Source organism: Urocitellus parryii, chromosome 6 (assembly GCF_045843805.1).
Source record: "Urocitellus parryii isolate mUroPar1 chromosome 6, mUroPar1.hap1, whole genome shotgun sequence".
NCBI classification, from domain to species: domain Eukaryota; kingdom Metazoa; phylum Chordata; class Mammalia; order Rodentia; family Sciuridae; genus Urocitellus; species Urocitellus parryii.
The window spans coordinates 123,892,463-123,916,061 of NC_135536.1; the positions used below are offsets into that span (position 1 = coordinate 123,892,463).

Below are 23,599 nucleotides of genomic sequence, written 5' to 3' on the forward strand. Positions count from 1 at the left end.
GGGGAAGTGGTAAAGTTATGCAGGTTCCATCCTCATAAGTGGGATTGGTGGCCTTATTAGAGAGGTCAAAAGGAGTTGCCTTGTCCCTTTTGCCATACAATGACACACAGAAGGCACTGTGTTGGAAGCATAGTGCTGGAGAATTGATCTTGGAGTTCCCAGTCTCCGGAACTGTGAGGAATACATTTCTGCTGTTTACTAATTTCCCAGTCTAAGATTGGTTGTTATGGCAGCCTGGACAGGCTGAGACAGGGCTACTCCGATGACAGTGATAGAGAGTAGGATCAGAACCTGGCTGGGAGAGCTCACAATATTGCTGAAGAGTGATACAAATAGGGATGCCCTGGGCTGCTCTGTGGCACCTATCACAGAGCACACCAATAAGGACGCCAAGGCCTACTCTGTTGCACCTGTCATCAGATCTGTCTGGAACTCTGAATTCTGAAAAGGGAGCAAGGACGGCAGTGAACTCCAGCCTCCTAGGCCAGCAGCCAGCTAGTACCATGTAGGATGCAGCAACCTCTCATAAATGAAGAGAACCTGGGCCTGGCATTGATGCCAGGGTTGCCATAATGAAGTACTACAAAGTGGGTGGCTCAGGATCTCACCGTTCTGGAGGCTGGAAGTCCAGGATCCAGTCAGCAGGGTAGCTTCCCTCCGAGGGCCATGAAAAAACATTTGACCCATGCCTGTCCTTTAGGTGCTGGGGGTTGCTGGCCATCTTTGACATTCTGTATCTTATAAATGCCTCATCTCAACGTCTTCCATCAGGTTCACACTGTTCTCCTTATGGTGTGTGTGTGCGTGTGTGTGTGTGTGTGTGTGTGTCCCCAAATTCTCTCCTTTTGTAAGTTATTTTGGAATAGAGCCCGCCTTATTCCAGCGTGACCTCATCTTACCTAATTATAACTATAACAACCCTATTTCTAAATGAAGTGGCATTCTAAGATATTGAGGGATACAACTTCAAAATACAAATTGAGGGTGGAGGAGACATAATTCAACCCACAAAAGGTTCCATGGATGTGATTTACAGATGTAGATGTAGTCTTGCCTCCAAAGAACAGGGGCAAGTCTGGTCTTTCAACTGTTTGCATAGTCAGGGTAAAGCATTATTTTTAAAGGTAAACCACGCTGCACAACTACTGTTTAGCACCTTTCATGCATTTCCTCCTGAACCAAGAGTAAAATGTAAACAACTCACCATGGTCTACAAAGCCCTCCTGTGATCTGGCCTAAACTCTTATATCTAAGCTCTCTCCTTCTTCTTCCCAATTCCTATGTAGGAAACCTTCATGGTGTAGTCATACCTACATGTTTAATTTATATAGGTCATACCTATCTATTTGGAAATGTCCACGGTTTGAAATAACATGTGCGTGCTTGGTGTTTCAATGTCTTAAATTATAGGGGTTAAATTTCATAAAATGTTTTGTCTTCATTTATTCCATTCACTATTTTGTTCCCATTATCTGATTTAGTATCTGCTCCACTGCAGATACCTAGTAATATTTATTGAATTAATAAACACTCTTAGGATGTGAACCACCTTTGACTTCTCCCAATCCTTATTGCCTACATGTATTTGATCATATCTTGGGAATTACACGTCTCCTCTCCACATCCTCCTCTATAGTATACTGCCACTACTCAGATTCAGAACTCACCATTTCTCACACTGAAAATTCACAAAATTTCCTACCATGTTTCCCTAATTATTGGTCCCTACTGTCATCATCTACAATGCTAGAGATATTTTTCTTTTTTTTTTTTTTTTTTTTTTTCTTATCAGTAATTATTTTTTTTTTTTATTGGTCGTTCATAACATTACATAGTTCTTAATACATCATATTACACGGTTTGATTCAAGTGGATTATGAACTCCCGCTTTTACCCCGTATACAAATTGCTGTATCACATCAGTTACCCTTCCATTGATTGACATATTGCCTTTCTAGTGTCTGATGTATTCTGCTGTCTGTCCTATTGTCTACTATCCCCCCTCCCCTCCCCTCCCCTCCCCTCCCCTCCCCTTTTCTCTCTCTACCCCTTCTACTGTAAATCATGTCTTCCATTTGTATTCTCTTGACTTACCCCTCCTTACCTCTTATATGACATTTTGTATAACCCTGAGGATCGCCTTCCATTTCCATGCAATTTCCCTTCTCACTCCCTTTCCCTCCCACCTCTCATCCCTGTTTACTGTAAATATTCTTCTCAAGCTCTTCGTCCCTACCCTGTCCTTGTTTACACCCCTTATATCAAAGGAGTCATTTGGTATTTGTTTTTTAAAGATTGACTAGCTTCACTTAGCATAATCTGCTCTAATGCCATCCATTTCCCTCCAAATTCTATAATTTTGTCATTTTTTAATGCAGAGTAATACTCCATAGTGTATAAATGCCACATTTTTTTTATCCATTCATCTATTGAAGGGCATCTAGGCTGGTTCCACAGTCTTGCTATCGTGAATTGAGCTGCTATGAACATCGATGTAGCAGTGTCCCTATAGCATGCTCTTGTTAGGGCTTTAGGGAATAGACCGAGAAGGGGAATAGCTGGGTCAAATGGTGGTTCCATTCCCAGCTTTCCGAGAAATCTCCATACTGCTTTCCAAATTGGCTGCACCAATTTGCAGTCCCACCAGCAATGAACAAGAGTGCCCTTTTCCCCGCATCCTCTCCAGCACTTATTGTTGTTTGACTTCCTAATGGCTGCCAGTCTTACTGGAGTGAGATGGTATCTTAGGGTAGTTTTGATTTGCATTTCTCTGACTGCTAGAGATGGTGAGCATTTTTTCATGTACTTGTTGATTGATTGTATGTCCTCCTCTGAGAAGTGTCTGTTCAGGTCCTTGGCCCATTTATTGATTGGGTTATTTGTTATCTTATTGTCTAATTTTTTGAGTTCTTTGTATATTCTGGTTATTAGGGCTCTATCTGAAGTGTGTGGAGTAAAGATTTGTTCCCAGGATGTAGGCTCCCTATTTATCTCTCTTATTGTTTCTTTTGCTGAGAAAAAACTTTTTAGTTTGAGTAAGTCCCATTTGTTGATTCTATTTGTTAACTCTAGCCCTATGGGTGTCCTATTGAGGAATTTGGAGCCCGATCCCACAGCGTGTAGATCATAACCAACTTTTTCTTCTATCAGATGCCGTGTCTCTGATTTAATATCAAGCTCCTTGATCCATTTTGAGTTAACTTTTGTGCACGGCGAGAGATAGGGATTCTGATTCATTTTGGTGCAAATGGATTTCCAGTTTTCCCAGCACCATTTGTTGAAGATGCTATCCTTCCTCCATTGCATGCTTTTAGCCCCTTTATCAAAAATAAGATAGTTGTAGTTTTGTGGATTGGTTACTGTGTCCTCTATTCTGTACCATTGGTCCACCCGCCTGTTTTGGTACCAGTACCATGCTGTTTTTGTTACTATTGCTCTGTAGTATAGCTTGAAGTCTGGTATCGCTATACCGCCTGATTCACACTTCCTGCTTAGTATTGTTTTTGCTATTCTGGGTCTTTTATTATTCCATATGAATTTCATGATTCTTTTATCTATTTCTACAAGATATGCTGTTGGGATTTTGATTGGCATTGCATTGAACTTATAGAGAACTTTTGGTAATATCGCCATTTTGATGATGTTAGTTCTGCCTATCCATGAGCAGGGTATGTTTTTCCATCTTCTAAGGTCTTCTTCTATGTCTTTCTTTAGGGTTCTGTAATTTTCATTGTATAAATCTTTCACCTCTTTTGTTAGGTTGATTCCCAAGTATTTTATTTTTTGGGGGGATATTGTGAATGGAGTAGTTGTCCTCATTTCCGTTTCAGAGGATTTGTCGCTCATATACAGGAACGCCTTTGATTTATGCGTGTTGATCTTATATCCTGCCACTTTGCTGAATTCATTTATTAGCTCTAATAGCTTCTTTGTAGACCCTTTTGGGTCTGCTAGGTATAGAATCATATCATCTGCAAATAGTGATAATTTAAGTTCTTCTTTTCCTATTTTTATGCCTTTAATTTCTTTTGACTGTCTAATTGCTCTGGCCAGTGTTTCGAGGACTATGTTGAACAGAAGTGGTGAGAGAGGGCATCCCTGTCTTGTACCAGATCTTAGAGGGAATGCCTTCAATTTTTCTCCATTCAGAATGATGCTGGCCTGTGGCTTATCATAGATTGCTTTTACAATGTTGAGGTATGATCCTGTTATCCCTAATTTTTCTAGCGTTTTGAACATAAAGGGATGCTGTACTTTGTCGAATGCTTTTTCTGCATCTATTGAGATGATCATATGGTTCTTATTTTTAAGTCTATTGATGTGGTGAATAACATTTATTGATTTCCGTATATTAAACCAGCCTTGCATCCCAGGGATGAATCCTACTTGATCATGATGTATAATTTTTTTGATATGTATTTGAATCCGATTCGCCAGAATTTTATTGAGGATTTTTGTGTCAAGGTTCATTAGAGATATTGGTCTGTAGTTTTCCTTCTTTGATGTGTCTTTGTCTGGTTTCGGAATCAGGGTGATGTTGGCGTCGTAGAATGAATTTGGAAGTTCTCCCTCTTTTTCTATTTCCTGAAATAGCTTGAAAAGTATTGGTGTTAGTTCCTCTTTAAAGGTTTTGTAAAACTCTGCTGTATACCCATCCGGTCCTGGGCTTTTCTTAGTTGGTAGTCTTTTGATGGTTTCTTCTATTTCCTCTATTGTTATTGGTCTGTTTAGGTTGTCTATATCCTCCTGGCTCAATCTGGGCAGATCATAGGACTCAAGGAATTTATCTATGCCTTCACTATCTTCTATTTTATTGGAGTATAAGGATTCAAAGTAATTTCTGATTATCTTCTGTATTTCTGAAGTGTCTGTTGTGATATTGCCTTTTTCATCCCGTATGCTAGTAATTTGGGTTCTCTCTCTTCTTCTCTTCGTTAGCATGGCTAAGGGTCTGTCAATTTTATTTATTTTTTCAAAGAACCAGCTTTTAGTTTTGTCAATTTTTTCAATTGTTTCTTTTGTTTCAATTTCATTAATTTCAGCTCTGATTTTAATTATTTCTTGCCTTCTACTTCTTTTGCTGTTGTTTTGCTCTTCTTTTTCTAGGATTTTGAGATGAAGTATGAGATCATTTATTTGTTGGTTTTTTCTTTTTTTGAGGAATGAACTCCAAGCAATGAATTTTCCTCTTAGAACTGCTTTCAAAGTGTCCCATAGATTCCGATATGTTGTGTCTGTGTTTTCATTTAACTCTAGGAATTTTTTAATTTCCTCCTTGATGTCTTCTAAAACCCATTGATCACTCAGCAACCTATTGTTCATTCTCCAGGTGATGCTTGCTTTTTCCTTTCTTCTTTTATCATTGATTTTCAGTTTCATTCCATTATGATCAGATAAGATGCATGGTATTATCTCTACCCCTTTGTATTGTCTAAGAGTTGCCCTGTGACATAGTATATGGTCTATTTTTGAGAAGGTTCCATGTGCTGCTGAGAAAAAAGTGTAGCTACTTGATGTTGGGTGGTATAGTCTATATATGTCAATTAAGTCTAGGTTGTTAATTGTGTTATTGAGTTCTATAGTTTCCTTATTGAACTTTTGTTTGGAAGATCTGTCCAGTGGTGAGAGAGGTGTGTTGAAGTCTCCCATGATTATTGTATGTTGGTCTATTAGACTCTTGAACTTGAGAAGAGTTTGCTTGATGAATACAGCTGCACCATTATTTGGGGCATATATATTTATGATTGTTATGTCTTGTTGGTGTATGGTTCCCTTGAGCAGTATGAAGTGTCCTTCTATATCCCTTTTGATTAGCTTTGGCTTGAAATCTATTTTATTAGATATGAGTATGGACACTCCTGCTTGTTTCCGCGGTCCATATGAGTGATATGATTTTTCCCAACCTTTCACCTTCAGTCTATGTATATCTTTTCCTATCAAATGCGTCTCCTGTAGACAGCATATTGTTGGGTCTTGTTTTTTGATCCATTCTACTAGCCTGTGTCTCTTAATTGGTGAGTTTAAGCCATTAACATTTAGGGTTATTATTGAGATATGGTTTGTTCTTCTATCCATATTTGTTTATTGATGTTACTAAACCTGATTTGTTATCCTCTATGACTACTTTCCCCCCTTTACTGTCCTACCTCCCATTGTTGGTTTTCAATGTTGTTTTCCATTTCCTCTTCCTGAAATGTTTTGCCAAGGATTTTTTGAAGAGATGGTTTTCTAGCTGCGAATTCTTTTAACTTTTGTTTATTGTGGAAGGTTTTAATTTCATCTTCTAACCTGAAGCTTAATTTCGCCGGATACACGATTCTTGGTTGGAGCCCATTGTCTTTCAGTGTTTGAAATATGTTATTCCAGGATCTTCTAGCTTTTAGAGTCTGTGTTGAGAGATCAGCTGTTATCCTGATTGGTTTACCCCTAAATGTAATCTGCTTTCTTTCTCTTGCAGCTTTTAAAATTCTCTCCTTATTCTGTATGTTGGACATCTTCATTATAATGTGTCTAGGTGTGGATCTCTTATGATTTTGCACATTCGGCGTCCTGTAGGCTTCTAGGATTTGGGATTCTGTCTCAATCTTCAATTCTGGGAAGTTTTCTCGTATTATTTCACTGAATAGACTGTTTATTCCTTTGGAATGGAGCTCTGTGCCTTCCTGTATCCCAATGACTCTTAAATTTGGTCTTTTGATATTGTCCCATAATTCTTGGATGTTCTGCTCATGGTTTCTTAGCAGACTTGCTGAGCTGTCTATGTTCTTTTCCAGTTGAAATACTTTGTCTTCATTGTCTGATGTTCTCTCTTCTAAGTGATCTACTCTGCTGGTAGTATTCTCAATTGAGTTTTTAAGTTGGTTTATTGTTTCCTGCATTTCTAGAATTTCAATTTGTTTGTTTTTTATTACCTCTATCTCCCTGTGAAATTGATCTTTGACTTCCTGGATTTGTTTGTCAATGTGATCTTTCATTGTCTGATTTTGCTGTCTCATGTCTTCCTTGAGACTCCAGATCATCTGAAGCATATATATCCTGAACTCTTTATCTGATATTCCATCTGTTGCAGCTATTACCTCTTCTAAAGTTGAGTTGACCTGCATTGCTTGTGGTCCTTTCTTTCCTTGTCTTTTCATACTGCCCGCGTTTCTCTCTGCTTGGTGCAACTGTTGTGTTTTGAAATTTACCCCCTATTTATTTATGTTGCTCTTGTATACTTGAAAAGTCTCCCTTGCAGGTGCGGGCGGCGGCTGTGCCCCTACTCCAATTGGGGTGACTTGTCTATCACGCTGGCGGCTCTCTGGGCCTGTTCCGGGAGTGGAAGGCGGCTCTGCTCTGTCCCTATTCCAATTGGGGTGTCGTGACTACAATGCTGGCAGATCGCTGGGCCTCTTCCGGGCGTGGGCGGTGGGCTTGGCTGGTGGGATTCCACCTAATGACAGTCCCTAACCTCCCTGCTTGCTAATTAATGGCTTCTCTGAGGCGCCACGCCTTCTGTAGCTGCGGGGCAGGCCGCGCGAATCAGTTGGCCTGGATCTCCGGGGTCCTGCTGCTGGCTGTTTTGATGTTACAAGCTGTTGGAGAGTGGTGGTGTATTCTTCAGCTTTCCCGGATGGTGGCCACTGACTACCTGGATGGAGTGTCCGCTGTTTTGATGTTGCACTCTGAAGGAGAGTGGCGGTGTATCCTTCAGCTTTCCCGGATGGTGGCCGCTGACTGCCTCGGTGGAGTGTCCGCTGTGGGGGATGGGACTGTACCGCTTTCTTCCCCTTCTGAGAACCCGAGCTCGGCCCAAGGGTCCGTGTGGGCTTGGCTGGTGGGATTCCACCTAATGGCCTTCCCTAACCTCCCTGCTTGCCAATTAATGGCTTCACTGAGGCGCCACGCCTTCTGTAGCCGCAGGGCAGGCCACGCGAATCAGTTGGCCTGGCTCTCCGGGCCCTGCTGCAGGCTGCTGGGATCCCTGGCACTCTATCACTTTGATTCTTTCTGCTTGCCCCTCTCCCAGCGCTGGCTAGCCAGGTTTCCTTTTGGCTGCTACTGGGAGGAGGGGTTGGAGGTCAGGTGTCTCTGGTTTCCCCCTAGCCTGTATGGAGGCTCAGCTTGATACTCCCTCTCCCGGCAAGCCTAGGAGAGATTTTATGCGAATTCCCGCTGTCTGGGGGGTGAGCTGAATGACACCGACCTGTTTTGATGTCGCACTCTGAAGGAGAGTGGCGGTGTATCCTTCAGCTTTCCCGGATGGTGGCCGCTGACTGGCTCGGCGGAGTGTCCGCTGTGGGGGATGGGACTGTACCGCTTCCTTCCCCTTCTGAGAACCCGTGCTCGGCCCAAGGGTCCGTGTGGGCTTGGCTGGTGGGATTCCACCTAATGGCCTTCCCTAACCTCCCTGCTTGCCAATTAATGGCTTCACTGAGGCGCCACGCCTTCTGTAGCCGCAGGGCAGGCCACGCGAATCAGTTGGCCTGGCTCTCCGGGCCCTGCTAGAGATATTTTTCTAAAAGATCACCCTTAGGACCTTGTCACCTGAACAAATCCTCAGCACAGAACGGCTGTCCACCTATACTCCAAACTCACTGCTAGTATGCGCTCTGGTCATAGCAAATTGCTACCTTATCTGGATTGTGCAAGGGCTTGCAGGAACCTCCTCTGGGTGAAATGGAAGCAATTCTACAGATGTTTTCACAAGAAATCCAATCCAACAGCCATACCTTTCAAGAAAATGGTTTTTTTTTAATGCAACATAAGGATGTTCTTTTCAAAGACACACATTGTAGTGTGCAGAATGAGAAATATCAATTGTCTAGTATACAATTGAAGTGGAAAAATTTAAGATGAAAAGTAAAATAAGAAGCTATTCCTTCATTTGAAAGAGTTTGTGCATGAGATGACTAGTAACAAAGGCCAGCTGTTTTATTATTGGAGATAGCTCAGTGTTCTTAAATTGCTGAAAAGTTCACATCCATTTGTGCAGTGGACATGAGTGCATATTACAAAGTAGCATCTCTAAAAATAGCGAGAAAATCCAAGATACCAAGAAGACAAAGAGGAGACGTGATATAAGTTTAAAATTCATCAGTTTCTACATTGAAGACATACCCTTTAGAAGAGTTCTTACTGATTCCGCTGTTCTTTTAGGGATAGAAAAGAGAATTTGGTGGCCCTATCATTAAGGTAGATAGTCTTTGAAATATGGTTTGAGATTTGTAAGCCTTAACTCCATCAGCCTTAAAATTGGGTGATTATAACAATGGCCTCTTAAGTTTAATGTTAGGATTAAATTCTGGAAATACTGTGCAATAGTTTGGATTTGAATATATCCCACAAAGGCCATGTGTTAAAGGCTTGGTCCCCACGTTATGGTGCTATTGGGAAGTGGTGGGACCTTTAAGAGGTAAGGCCTATTGAAAGGAAGTTAGGTCACAGGGGTATATCTTTGAAGGAAATATTGGGATCCTAGTCCCTTTCTCTCTTTGCTTCACAGCTGCCGTGAGGTGAACAGACTTCTCCACCATGCACCATGCTATACTGTGCTGCCATAGGACCAAAGCAATGGGATCAAGTTCTGAACACTCTGAAGCCATGAGCCAAAATAAACCTTTCCTCTTTTAAGTTGATTTTTCATAGGTATTTTGTCTCAGAATGGAAAGCTAACACACAGTGGAAGCAGTGAATAAGTTGAGCTAACATTATTAAAGCAAGAAATATGCATCTTTTAACTGAAGAAATCGTACCCTAGAGACATAGCATTGGGTGTAGGTTTGCAGAGCATGTGTGCATTCCTATATATAGACCCCCAATGGGGCATGCTTGTGAGAGGCAGAGGGTGGAAATGATGCTTTATTCATTCATTCATTTGACAGACATTTATCAGGCCTCTGACTGAATCCTAGGAGTAGACATGTGACCAAAGAGACACTCGGGCTTTCAGCCAAGGCTCATGGTCAAATGAGCATCTGCTATAGACAGAGATTCTCTGGATCTTAGGTTAAAAGCGCCTTTCAAGGAAAGATTTTCTTTGGAGTTTTTTTTTTTTTTCTTTAGTACCAGAGATCATTCCCGCATGATTTGTGTGGCTCCTCCAGAATACTCTATTGATCAATAGAGCAAGAAGCAAATTTTAAATACTATTATTTCTATTGTTATTAGCATGGAAAGAGCTTTCTTTTGTTGATAAATCACATCTTGAATATACAAGTTTAGTGTGAAAAAGTATTATTTTTAATTTCTTAAAATAATATTAAAACTACATATGAGACCATCCTCTTGAACAACTGATAATGGGCCAAGGCTATGTTCCTCTAAAGCCAATATTTCTAGAAGAAATGCATAATCAATTTCTATTAGTTTATTTTAATTAATGCATCAATATTCTCAGGGAAAAACTAAAAACACTGGTCCCTACACCACTCTTCTTAAATAACCTGAGGGCGGTTTGGGAGGTTCTCAATGAAAGAGAAAAATAATTTTTCAGTAAGGTTCCTTTGGGCTTTACTCTTGCCCCAAATTACTCCTTGCTATCTATTCCAAATTAAACCTTATTCCAGATAAACTTAAAATTTTGAACAGTTTATTGAAGAAGCTGTCCTTTCTCCAATGTATGTTTTTTGTGCCTTGGTTGAGAATTAGTTGGATGTAGACACATAGGTTTATTTTCCAGGATCTCTCTTCTGTTCCATTGGTCTCTTTGCCTGATTTTATGCCAGTGCCATGCTATTTGGGTTACTATGGCTCTACATTATGTCTTTAAATCAGGGATTGTGATGCCTCCAGTTCTATTCTTTTTGTTCAGATTGCTGTGGATATTTGGGGTCCTTTGAGCTTTCACATGAATTTTATGATTATTTCTTCTAGTTCAATGAAGAATATAGAATAGAGATTAATAGAGGTTGGGAGGAGTTGTAGGGGGTGGATAAAGGAAGGATGGATTTGATCAGTTATCACTCTGTATATGCATTTAAATATCACTGAACCTTAATGATATGTATAATTAATATTTTAATAAAAATAAAATGTTTTAAACATTTTTTCAAAGTTTGAAAGTTTTGATGGCATAACTTATATTATACCAACACTCCCACTAAGAAAAAATACAAAAACCTAGACAAAATACAAGTTAAAAAAATCGTTTTGAAGAAGCCAAAAACAGAGCAGGCAGGCTCCCTAGGGTAAACTCCATTTCCCAATGCTGTTTCTCCCAGAAACTTGTCTCTTGTTGGCCTGGTGCAAAATGTGAAGGAGCTGGGCAGAGAGCAGCTGCTAAGATAAAAAATCCAGTTGAGCTTGAGGCAAAAACTACAGTTCAGTCAAAACAGGAGGAGCTGTGATTTCAAAGAACACAGTAACAGAAAAGTGAGCCAAGATTAATGGTTTCCCCCTTGATCCATTTTCTGTCCACACTGTACAGAGTAAAGGGTTGAAAGCAATTATAAAAATGACTAAAAAGAGGAGCCAAATTTTAGCCATTTTATGGAGCTTTAATCGGGATCTCTGGGGAACCAGATTGGGAAGACCAGAGCCCAGCTGAGCTTCAACAATACAGATCAGCTGCACAACAGCTCAGACCTTCAGAGAGGTGGGCAAACAACACATAAAACCTCTGCAAATTTTTGTGCACAGTCAAAATTGCCAGGCCTGTCAAGAAATGGAACCAAGCAAGAAAACAGACTATAGAAATGGAATCAGAGCCCAGATACTGTAGTGATCAACTGTGAATTTAATGGTTAATGTGTACAAAAACACAGTTTGCAGAGTGGAGAATATAATCAGAGAAAAGACATCTATTAGAATCAAATAAAATTCGAGAGCTGAAAAGCACAGTCACTGAAATTAAGAACGCAACTGATAGCTTCGACAAATCACTGGACTCAGATGAAGAATGACTTAGGATGCTGAAAGAAAGGCCACAAGGTTTCCCACTAGTGAAGCAAGGAAGGCAAAAGGAAAGAAAGGATAGCATAGGCAGTGGGACAAAGGGGACATGGGAGAAATGTGTAACCTTCAAGTTCCTGGAATCTCAGAACTTGAGAAAAAGAAAATGGTGTTGAAGCAATATTTTAAGAAACACTAGTTACTTCTTTGTGGTGAGAACATTAAAAATCGTCTTGTTAGCTCTTTGAAGCTTCCAATGCATTAATGCTAAATTTATTCATTCTAAGGTACAAACAGAACCCAGTGTTTATCCCTTTTATTTAACTGTAATATTGTACCCATTGACAACTTCTCACCTTCCTGCTACTTGTCTCCCCTACCCAGGTGCTGATAATCACCATTCTACTCTTCTTTGAGATCAACTTTTTAAAATCTCACCTAAGAGATCATGTGGTACTTGTCTTTCTGTGTCTGGTTTATTTCACTTAACATAATGTCCACCAGTTTCATTCATGTCATTGCAAGTGACTGAATTTCATCCATTTTATGGCTGAAAAATAGTCACTCATATGTTGAAAGACACTTAAGTTGATTCCATGTCTTGGCTATATTACAAGTGTTCTCAATACAAAGAAATGGTAAATATTGAAGGACATGGATATGCTACCCACCCTTGTTTGATTTTTACACAATGTACACGTGAATCTAAACTTGGTTAAAGTATACCATAACCGGGGCTGGGGATGTGGCTCAAGTGGTAGCGCGCTCGCCTGGCATGCGTGCGACCCGGGTTTGATCCTCAGCACCACATACAAACAAATGTTGTGTCCGCCGAAAGCTAAAAAATAAATATTAAAATTCTCTCTCTCTCTCTCTCTCTCTCTCTCTCTCTCTCTCTCTCTCTCTCTCTCTCTCTCTCTCTTTAAAAAAAAAGAAAGTATACCATAACCAGGTACAATTATTATATGTCAATCAAAAAGAAAAAAAAGAAATAATGAGCAACAGTTTTGATGGAAGGGACCAAACCACAGATGCAAAAATTGCTATGACCCTTTTATGGAATAAATATGAAAAAAATCCTAAACAAAGTTGGCAGCATATTATAGTAGCCAGCACTTCTTTTGGACTTTCCTGAAACTAAACGCCTTCAAGAAAGTTCCACAGAGCAATAAATCATCCTCCAACAAGATCAACTTTTCTGAAATGGAGTTTATCTTCTACAGATCTTAATAAGGGCATAGCTGCCTGGTATCATTTCTTAAAGTTTCAAATAAAAGGGGAACAGAGCAGCATGAGGTTGGAGGTCCTCACATTTTCCCCCATGACTCTTGTTGCTACATAATATCCCATGAGTTTTATTTATCATATAATGAAATTCTGGTGAAGTTTAACTTATTCCCATGACTTACACAGCCACCTCCCATTAATTTATGGGTAACTCACATTATAGTTACATCATGCTGACTCACTACCTGTCTGGTACTACCTCAGTCTGGAGAAGCCACATATGGTATAATTCCAAATATGTGACATTCTGGAAAAAGTGGAACTATGAAAAATGTAAAAAGATTGGATCTCACCATAGGTCATGGGGAAAGAGGGGTGAATTGGGAGAGCGCAGATGATTTGGGGGGGGACTATGAAAGTTTTGGATATAATACTATAATGGTGAACACATATCAGGATCCTTCTGTCCAAATCCACAGAGTATACAGCATTGAGAGTGAACCCTAATGTAAAGGGTGCACACTGAGAATTCTCTGTACTGTCTATGCAAATTTCTGCAATCCTAAAGCTTCACTAAAAAATAAAATCTACTAATTAATGCTTTTTTAAAGGAAAAGCAATCCTAACACTAGACTCATGCTGAGCCTTTTCATCTCAAAGGTCTTGGTTAAAGCAGCAGCTATCCTGGTGCATACATAGAGTTGCATTATCACCAGACTAACTGGAGAACAAGCCTGGGTTACCACCAAGTGGGTCATAATGAAATCCTTGTTCTGGAATTTCAATGAGCTTCAGTTAACACAAATAAGAATAGATTCCCCACTATTATCTATAGAAGACTAACTTAGATGAGACCAACAGCATAGAGCAGGTACGAGAGCACTAGTTTTCTTCTTTCTTTTCCTAAAAGGCTACTTTTAAGTGGATATTCTCAAAAATAAACCTACAAGCTCCCCTGCATGCTGCTTTAAAAAAAGAAAAACTGCATGGTCCTGAAACAGTTCGTGCACAATTCTGATGAGAAACTGTACACATTTAGAAATGTTGTCATGACAAAAACAGAAGCTGCTACGAAAGCACTGTGCAAAAGAATATTCTCCTGGTCCCATCTGAACGAATTCTAATCTCCTTGATAACCAGAAACAATGTTGATAACTGCAGAATAAACAAGACAATCAGAGTCAACCTATTCAACAATATTGAAATGAACCTTCATTTTCATTTAGCAGGAGGAAGGTCTGAAATTAAATCTTCAATCTTAATAATGTCAACAAAAAGCCAAATAGGGAAAAGGCAAAGAGGAAGAAATAGTCCTTGTCTTCCCTAAGTTACTGATTGCTAAGTGGCTGTTTGAGGGGAAAAAATCATCATGCTATCAGGCTTTCGCTTTATGGTAAAACGCCAATACAAATTTACATCCTGAAACCCTGCGCACATCTCTAAATGGTGCTTTTTCCTGTAAATATTCTTTGTTTTAAGTCTCTCACATTTTTCTGATTATGTTTTTTTTTTCAATTGATGATTTTGTCCTCAATACCCATTTACATAGTCAGTTCTCTACTTTTAAATTTTTATTGTTGGAAGGCCCAAATTTTGCTTTTAATAAGCATTTTATATTCTTTTACAATAGTATAACGTGGCTTCACAGATACAATGGGTTTATGTGATGTGTTCCCCAAGGAAAGAAGCAAAGTGTATCAAATGCAAAGGTAAGAAATTCTCATCCTTCAAGAGGCAGCATGGAGGCCCATGCTTCAAAAGGCCTTGGACACCTCCCAAAGGTCAGCAAGATATTTCCTCCCCTGGGGAGCTCAGCATTGAGCTTTACACCTGGCACCTAATGCATTTGTGCAGTTGCTTGCCCCAGGGTAGAAATTCCTTCATCTTATTTTACCTGAATCCAACACAGTGCCCTAACACAGTAGAAACTGTTTAGTGAATGAACAAAGAGAGATACAGAGAGAGACACCCACAGAGAACATAGAAATTATATGTATAAACGTGTGTGTGTGTGTGTGTGTGTGTTTTAAACAAACCCTTGCCTATCCCGTGCTTTGTTGAGCTGAGGTATGTCAGTAGTATATTATCTCTTCCTCATGAAATTAGATGCAGGTTGGAAGGACAGCAGAATAAAATAGACATTATTTTTGCTGTGGGTATATATATGACTGCATGACCAATGTAATTCTGCAACCTGTACACTCAGACAAATGAGAAAGTATATCCCATCTGATTCAAATGTATAATATGTCAAGATCATTGTACTGTCATGTGTAACTAATTAAAACAAATAAAAAAAGAAATTAGATGCAGGAATGGCCTAGATTATACTTCAGCTCTGCCAAGAAAGGACCGTAAACGTGGCACTATTTCCAAAGTAAAACATTTGCTATTGATCAGTTTCTCTACTATTGCCTGGAGAGCTGCTTTGGTTTCACAAAATAAAAGCAGCAACATTCATTGTCCATCCTTTCACTACAGTAGAGTCACATTCTTGAAAGAAAAACATGGACTAAATGAAATTTCAAGACATTCAGGGCATTTTTATTGTTGTTGTTTTTTAAATAAGGGGGTTAACTGAAAAAAGCTTTATGTTCCTTCCCTGTTCCAAAAAAACCCTAAAATTGGTAACTTGCTATATCTCTGTATCAGGATGTATGTGTTGCTTAAGCCCAAGGATTTTTTTTTTTTTTTTTTTTTTGAGAAGGAGGCCTTAAAATCCCTCAGGCCATTTTGATTAGGAAGTTCCTTATCTTTAGATGAAAGGGCCAGAGTTTAAGATTTTAAATCCTTAATGTCAAATGTGTGTCCTTACATGGTTGTTTTTTCTTTAAAAGGGTGAAAGGAGGTTTGACCAGAGATTTTGCAGGAATTGAATTAAAAGCTAATCTCATGAAGTATGATCTGCACATATCTAAGGTAGAAGTGGGCTTTGCACTTTTCCAAACACTGTGATCTGTTTTGGACAAACCTTAGGGCAAAGTCAAATCTTTGCCATGGCTTCAAGGCCTCAGCCTGAGAAGAAAGGGTGATACCCCATGCACCCACCCCCTGGGCATTCCTTGGGACATAAATCTCTCCCCAGTCCTGTCACACACTGTTATACTGTTTTGTAAGCAGGGACCTTTCCATACTGTCCTACCCAGCAAACTTTGCCCTGTCAGTCAGGTTTCAGATTGAGATGACCTCAGTGGAGAAGCGTGTTCTGTTCTTCCAATTTTCCTGTGGAGGGTGCCTAACTTTGCAGAGTTCTTATCATATGAGGGTAATATCACACACTTTGCATGCTCTTCTGACACCGTGATTTTCCGATGATTTCAACAACAAAGCTTAATACTGAGCACAGAGTAGATTTCAAAGCTATAAGAAATCCCTACATATACAAATGTGAGAACACTTTGTTAAAACAATTCGGTAACTATACATCTATAGAGGTACCTTTGTTTTCAGTGTTAGGCACAAATTACTGTTACATATAAAGCTGATAAATAAAATGCAATGTAACAAACATAAGCAAATAAAACTCCAGCATAATAAATAAATACATTAAGAAATGATTACTCTCACACAGTCGACTAAGTAATTACTTATCATGAAAGGGACTATGAGATTTGTAGCTTGATTTTATTACAAAAGCCATCTGTAGTCCATGGGCTGTATAAAGTAATTCTCTTTTATTCATTTTACCTTTATGTTCCAGTTTATTGATAGATGTTATGGAGATTTTTTATTAATCGGGTGATTGAACCCAGAACTTCAAACATGCAAATACATGCTATACCACTGAACTACACACACCCAGCCCGAAGAATGGTTTTTTGAAGGATTTACCCATATGTATAATTTTACCCCTCAATGGAACCTTCATATCACCAAAGATAAGAACACTTTTAGAATCTGGCAGTGCAATCTTGCTACTAATTGTGGAGGGTTTATTTCCATCCACAGAATACTGCAGTGAAAAGAAGACATGTGACTTAGCATTTTGGATATTCCCTACTTTCGGTCTCACATGTCCCCCTTTCAGGACAAAATGTGTAGGAATGAGCACAGGAAAGGCCCCCAGCACGGGGTCATCTATGACATGGCTTGGGGCTACAAATGCAAGCCTGCTCCGGGAAACCTTCATATTCCCACAGGTGGAACACACGGTATGCATCCTGAAAGAGGAGGCTTGTATCTTATTTTCCAGCATATCAGCACTTGCTGAGCAGCTAAGCACCTTTTCATGGGGAAAGACTTCTTTCACAGTAAATAATCCTTGGCTCAATTTGGTTGTAAGTCTGTAGAAACACCCTTCTCAAGGAAAGCATATACTTGATCCCATACTTTCTCCTGAAATAAATAAACAATGACAGCTGATGGACCCTCAGAAATTTCCCTGAAGACAAGGGTATAAACTGGGTAATCACCCAAACCTTCCTGAGAAACACTTAAAGGCAGATCTTGTTAAACAAGAAACCAAAAGTAACAAGCTGACATTTATATTCACTCCTAATATTAAATAGCTCAATTAAACCAATGATCACACAATTGCAAGTAATCCCATCTGAAAATCTATGTGCTGTAAATACCTGAACAGAGAAGAAGAAAGTAGGAACATTTCTTAATCATCAGAGCAGTGTCTCGCTGCTTACGTCACAAATTCTACCTCTTGATTTTTTTTAATCATCTTCAATATTTAAACTACCAACAAATGCTATAGATTTAAGAAGTGAATTTTGAGTTTTAAATCTACATGGTAAATCTCAAGCAGAAATCCACAATGAGAATGTAAACTAAAAGGGGTGCTACAGTCATCGGATCAGAAAATAAAATCTTCTTACCATGTTTATTGATGACACAGGACCAATGCTGTTAACATAAATGTCAACATCAATTACGGTCGGTTTTACTGTGGAGAAAACACACATATGTTAATACTTTATGCTAGAAAGAAGAAGAGAGCACAATTCAATGCCCCAATGACTCATTCACTACTTACATCTCGAGGCTTGTTGGAAACATATGGGTGAATTTTTCTTTGGGATCTGTCTTGCATTTGCAATGCAAACCCTGCCTGTCTTACTTTTTAAAATTTTCAAGGAGAAAATCCTACTTATATTTATTAAGTTCTAGGAAAATAAGACTTTATCCAATGCAAGTTGCTAGTGGAATGACTACAGATATTCTATAGCAGTAGTTAATTTTATAGCAAATATATGAGATAAAATATAAGACATTATATAAGTAATTAAATGTTAAAGCTTTGCTATAATACTAAATACACAAGATAAGCACTATCAGGAATGTACCAGTATTCAGGTTAGTTATCTATCACATGGCTGTCTAGCAAATTCCAAAGCAAAGTAACTCAAGACAAAGTTCTAGTAAGTTCATTGCCAAAGAAAAATTAAAAAAAAACATTGTTTATTGATATTATTATTATATAAAGACACACATATATCTCAGAGTTAAATTCTATAACTTAAAAATGAAGAAAATGTCAGTAAGTCAATTTCTCTTCCAAATCTTCTGTGCATTAACTTATGAGCATATAAATGTTATATGATCAGAAGATGTGATAGCTAATGTCGCACATCAGGGTTAAATCAGTTTGTTTGTCTAATGAAAAAAACAAAACAACAATAACAAAAATAGTTTCCCCTTTCATGTCAGAAATCAAAGTGAGTGAGTCCAGTAATCAGACTGCCAAGTCAGCAGACTTCTAAATCAGGGAGTTGAAATCCTCTGAAAAAGGTAGGACATTCCCTTTCTCACCATTTAGTGACTGGCAAAGGAAAGGACAGAGGCAATTTCAGAATATTTCTGTCCAGAAGAAATACGAACAAGACTTAGGAAAATTTCCACATGGAGTTTCTATGGAAACAAGAGTAGTTGTATCTGCAATTATTTCAATGAGCCTTCTTCAGTTTTGCTAAATATCTGATCATTCACAAATCGACTCTGCACTCCACTTTTCAGGCTATGAGTAGCACCTCTGAGCTCTCTATCTCTTGTAAAATTGTGTATCCAATATAACTTTGGCAACAATTTTCATAATACACAAAATGGAACAATGATTCTGAATTTGAACAAACTCCTCAAACATCTGACAGCACAATGAAGTCATATTAGCTCTAAAAAGCTACTAGCATTTTGGGAAAGAACAACCCAACAAATGCTATGCACTACTTTCCTAGTGCTTGAATTTCATCAAAGCAGTATTCTACATTTTAGATTAAGCTTTACTAACAACTATGAGAATTAAGTATCATCTTTTTTCAACCTCACTAGATTCGATAAGTGTTCTGTCTGCAAACATTGCATAAACTTTATGTCATACAGAAGGCTGTAAAGTCAATCACTTGGGTACTTAACTTTTTCAAGAGACATTTCTGGCAATTCTGCAATATTTACTAGTCTACATTTTCATAGCTTTTTAATCTCATCACATTAATAGGACCTATAGATATAAAGCCTTAAGAACTTAAAGTAGGAAACAACAAATATATTAAGTACAATAAAGGTTTTAAGAGATAGAAATGTGGAGTAAACACACATGCACAAAACCTGAGGGAAGCTAATTGTTTTGGTACATCATCTCTTAAGCAGAATTATGTTAGCATGAATGAACCATTTACGAAAGTTGCTCTAACAACAGTACTCAGGAAAGAGACTGGCAGTTCAGGCTTTATAACTCAAAGACTCAAAATTCACCTCTGACAAATTACCTTTGACAAGGATGCATGGTCATCCAATGGGGAAATTCATCGTTTTAGCAAATGTGGTTGGGAAAATTAGATATCCATAAGCTAAAGAACAAAGTTGCATCCTTACCTTATGCCACATAGAAAAATAAACTCAAAATGGATTTAAGACCCAGATAGACCCAAAACTACAAAAGTGTCAGAAGAAAACACAGGGGGAAAGCTCTGTGACATTAGCCTTGGCAATAATTTCTTGCATTTAATACCAAAAGCTCTGGCAACAAAAGAAAAAAAATGGATGAATTTGACTCCATCAAAATTAAATCTTTTGTGCAAAAAAGGCACAGAAGAGTAAAAAGGCCACCCAGAGAATGTTTAAAATATTTGCAAATCATATATTTGACAAGGGCTACAATTCAGTTCAGAAAGAACTTCTACAATTCAATATTAAATGTGCAAGGAATTTAAATAGACATCTCCAACAAGGAGATAAATGAATGACCAATAATCACATAAAAGAATGATGAACAACTTTAGTCACTAAGAGAATATAAACAGAAAACAGGAGATACCATTTTTATGCTTTATGAAGGTTACTATTAAAAATAAAACAAAAAAATCAGAAAATAACATGTGTTGGCAAGGATGTAGAGAAACTGAAATCCTTGTGCACTGGTACTAAAAAGCAAGATAACACAGTCATGGTGGAAAACAGTATTGAGGTTCCTCAAAATTAAACAGAATTACCACGTGACCTAATAATCACACTTCTGGGTATTTATATAAAGGAATTAAAAGCAGGGATTCAAAACAGACATTGGTACACCTATGCTAACATCAGTGTGATTCACAGTAGCCAAAGGTTAAAAGCAATTCAAGTGTCCATCAACAGATGAATAGATAAACAAATTGTGGAATACAATAGAATATTGTTTAATCTTTAAAAGGAATTAAATGCTGGCACATGCTGCAACAGGGATAAGCATTGTGGATTTGGTTTTGAGTAAATAATACTAATTACAAAAGGACAAATACTGCCTGAGTCCATTTACATGAGTTATCTGGAGTAGTCAAATTCACAGAGACAGAAAGTAGAATGGTAGTTGGCAGAGGCAGTAGAGAGGGGGATGGATACAGATTTTGAGATGGGCACAGAGTTTTAATTTTTCAAGATAAAAAGAGCTCTGGATGTAGATGGTGGTGAAGGCTGCACAACACTGTGTGGTTAACATCACTGAACTGTGCACTTAAAAATGGTTAAAATGTGGCTCAATTGTAGAGTATTTGCCTTGCATTCATACTGCCCTGAGTTCAAGCCCCGGTAACACACACACACAAACACACACATACACACACACATACACACAAATGGTTAAGAAAGTAAATTTCATGTTTTGTATATTTTACCACAACAACAATTTTCAAATGCTAAATCCTAGAGTAGGAAGAAGGATAAAGAATTGCACAGAGGTAGAAAATCTAAGAATGGCAATGAGAAAGAGCAATTCTCCCAGAGGAAAGAAAGAGTAGACTATTTTCAGTGTTCTGACTTTTGTGGGGCTGTCCAAGGGATTGGTTTCTGTGTGGTTTGAGTTTAAGTGCTAAAAGAAACAAGCTAACAGGTTGGTGAACTCTGAGAACAAAGTCAAGGATGGCTTGGTTTCAACACCAGAGTCTGTAGAACTATATAGACAGATATTAAGGAGAGCTCCAGTACATCAGCTTGTTATAACACCAAAGAAGCTGCAGTACTGCAGAGATATATTAGCGAAAGCTTCTGAGTAGGAATCAAGACACTTCTTCAATTACTTTAAATGAAAAAGTTCAGAGAGGACATATCTAAAGGAAAGGCTTGAGAGGTCTCCAGAACCTCTGGCCACTCTCATTGATGAAAGTCCTTTCTGTACAAAACTAGACCACAAAAATAAAAAAAAAAAAAACTAAGAAAGGTGGCTGATTTTTCAAATACCAAAGTCCCACAAAAGATAGCAAGGCATATATAAATAAAGAAAAATATGACACAGTCAAAAGGATAAATTAAATCTCCAAATCTGACCCTAAAAGGGATCTATGAATTACCAGACAAAAAATCAAAAATACTGTCACAAGGATGACCAATTATATTTTTAAAAGCACAAAGCTAAATGAAATCAGTGAAATAATGCATGAACAAAATTAAAATATCATTAAAAAGCTGAGAAGAAAGAGCAAACAACAACTACAGCTATAGAATACAAAATTAATTAATTGAAAAATTCATTAGTGGGATTCAACAGCAGACAACCAAGCAGAAGAAATCAGCAACTTCAAAAATAGTACTTTGAAATTATCAAGACAGAAGAATAAAAATAAAAAGATAATAAAGAAAAAGGGCCAGAGGCAGAATCACACACCTGTAATCCCAGCAGTCGGCAGGCTGAGGGAGGAGGATAACAAGCTCAAAGCCAGCCTCAACAATGGCAAGGCACTAAGCAACTCAGTGAGATTCTGTTTCTAAATAAAATACAAAATAGGGCTAAGGATGTGGCTCAGGGGTTAGTGCTCCTGAGATCAATCCCTGGTAACCCCCCTCCAAAAAACAGAGAGAAAAGAAAAAAAAGATAAAAAGATAAATGAACAGAGCCTACAGACTTATGTACACCACTTTGGGAGTTCCAGAAGAGGAAGAAAAATAAAAAGGTACATAGAGTACTCTTTGAAGAAAATATGTCTAAAAACTTTCGAAGTCTGAGGACAAAAACTGACATACCAACCAAGGAGATAGAAGAACTTTCAATAAAAGTCAATCTAAAGAGACGTACATAGAAATACACAATAAGCAAACTGTCAAAAGCCATAGACAAACAGAATCTTGAATGAAGAGACTTGCCATGTACAAGGATTAATTGTCATTAGAATTCTAGGTAGTCAAAAGAACAAATTAAATCTCTAAATCTGACCCTAAAAGGGATCTATGAATTACCAGACAAAAAATCAAAAATACTATCACAAGGATGACCAATTATATTTTTAAGAGCACACAACTAAATGAAATCAGGAAAATGATGCATGAACAAAATAAAAATTACAAATGGAACATTCTCCAACTTTGCAAGCTAGAAGAGAGTTAAAAGACAAATTCGAAGTGCTGAAAGAAAAAAAATATAATGTCAATCAAGAATACTATATTCAATAAAAATTGTCCTTCAAAAATTAGGGGAAAAGCAAAATATTCCAAGATAAACAAATGCTAATGAAGCTATCGCCACTAGATGTCCTCTATAAGTAATGCTGAAGGGAATCCTTCAAGTCAAAGCCAAAGGATGAAAAAAGCAATATGAAAATTAAGACTTGCTTGTAAAGGTTAATATACGGAAAAATACAGAATCCTGTAATTTTGTAACATATGTGAACAAATCACCTTTAAATCTAGTATAGAATTTAAATACAAAAGCATAAAAATAATAATAAACAGATGTTAATTAACATAATATACAAAGAGATAATTGTATCATCAATACTATAATGGGTAGGGAATAATTTTAAAGGAGTAGAGTTTTTATAATTTTAAGATATTTTATGTAAGTACAATTATAACCACAAAGAAATAAAAATGAGAAGAGAATCACAATATATTACTCAAAAAAATCAGTGAAATAAAACAATAGGGCAGCAAGAAAGGAAAGGAGAGAAAGCTATAAACATGTAATGGGAGGAGTAAGCAAAATAACAATAGAAATTCCTCCCTTATTAGAAAAGTCATAGATTGGCTGAATGCAGGAAAAAGAAAAATCCAACTAATTATGATCTACAGTAGACTCAAACCTTAGATA

General features: G+C 37.9%; 1 protein-coding gene across 1 annotated transcript in view; it reads right to left on the reverse strand.

The window, feature by feature from the left end:
• The window catches only part of Gabrg3 (gamma-aminobutyric acid type A receptor subunit gamma3), a 609,775-nt gene that overhangs the window by 545,740 nt on the left and 40,436 nt on the right, over positions 1–23,599 (reverse strand). Inside the window, exon 3 of the mRNA XM_026402609.2 lies at positions 17,925–17,992. Within this exon, the coding sequence (XP_026258394.1) occupies positions 17,925–17,992 (68 nt within the window). The remainder of the gene's footprint in view (positions 1–17,924; positions 17,993–23,599) is intronic.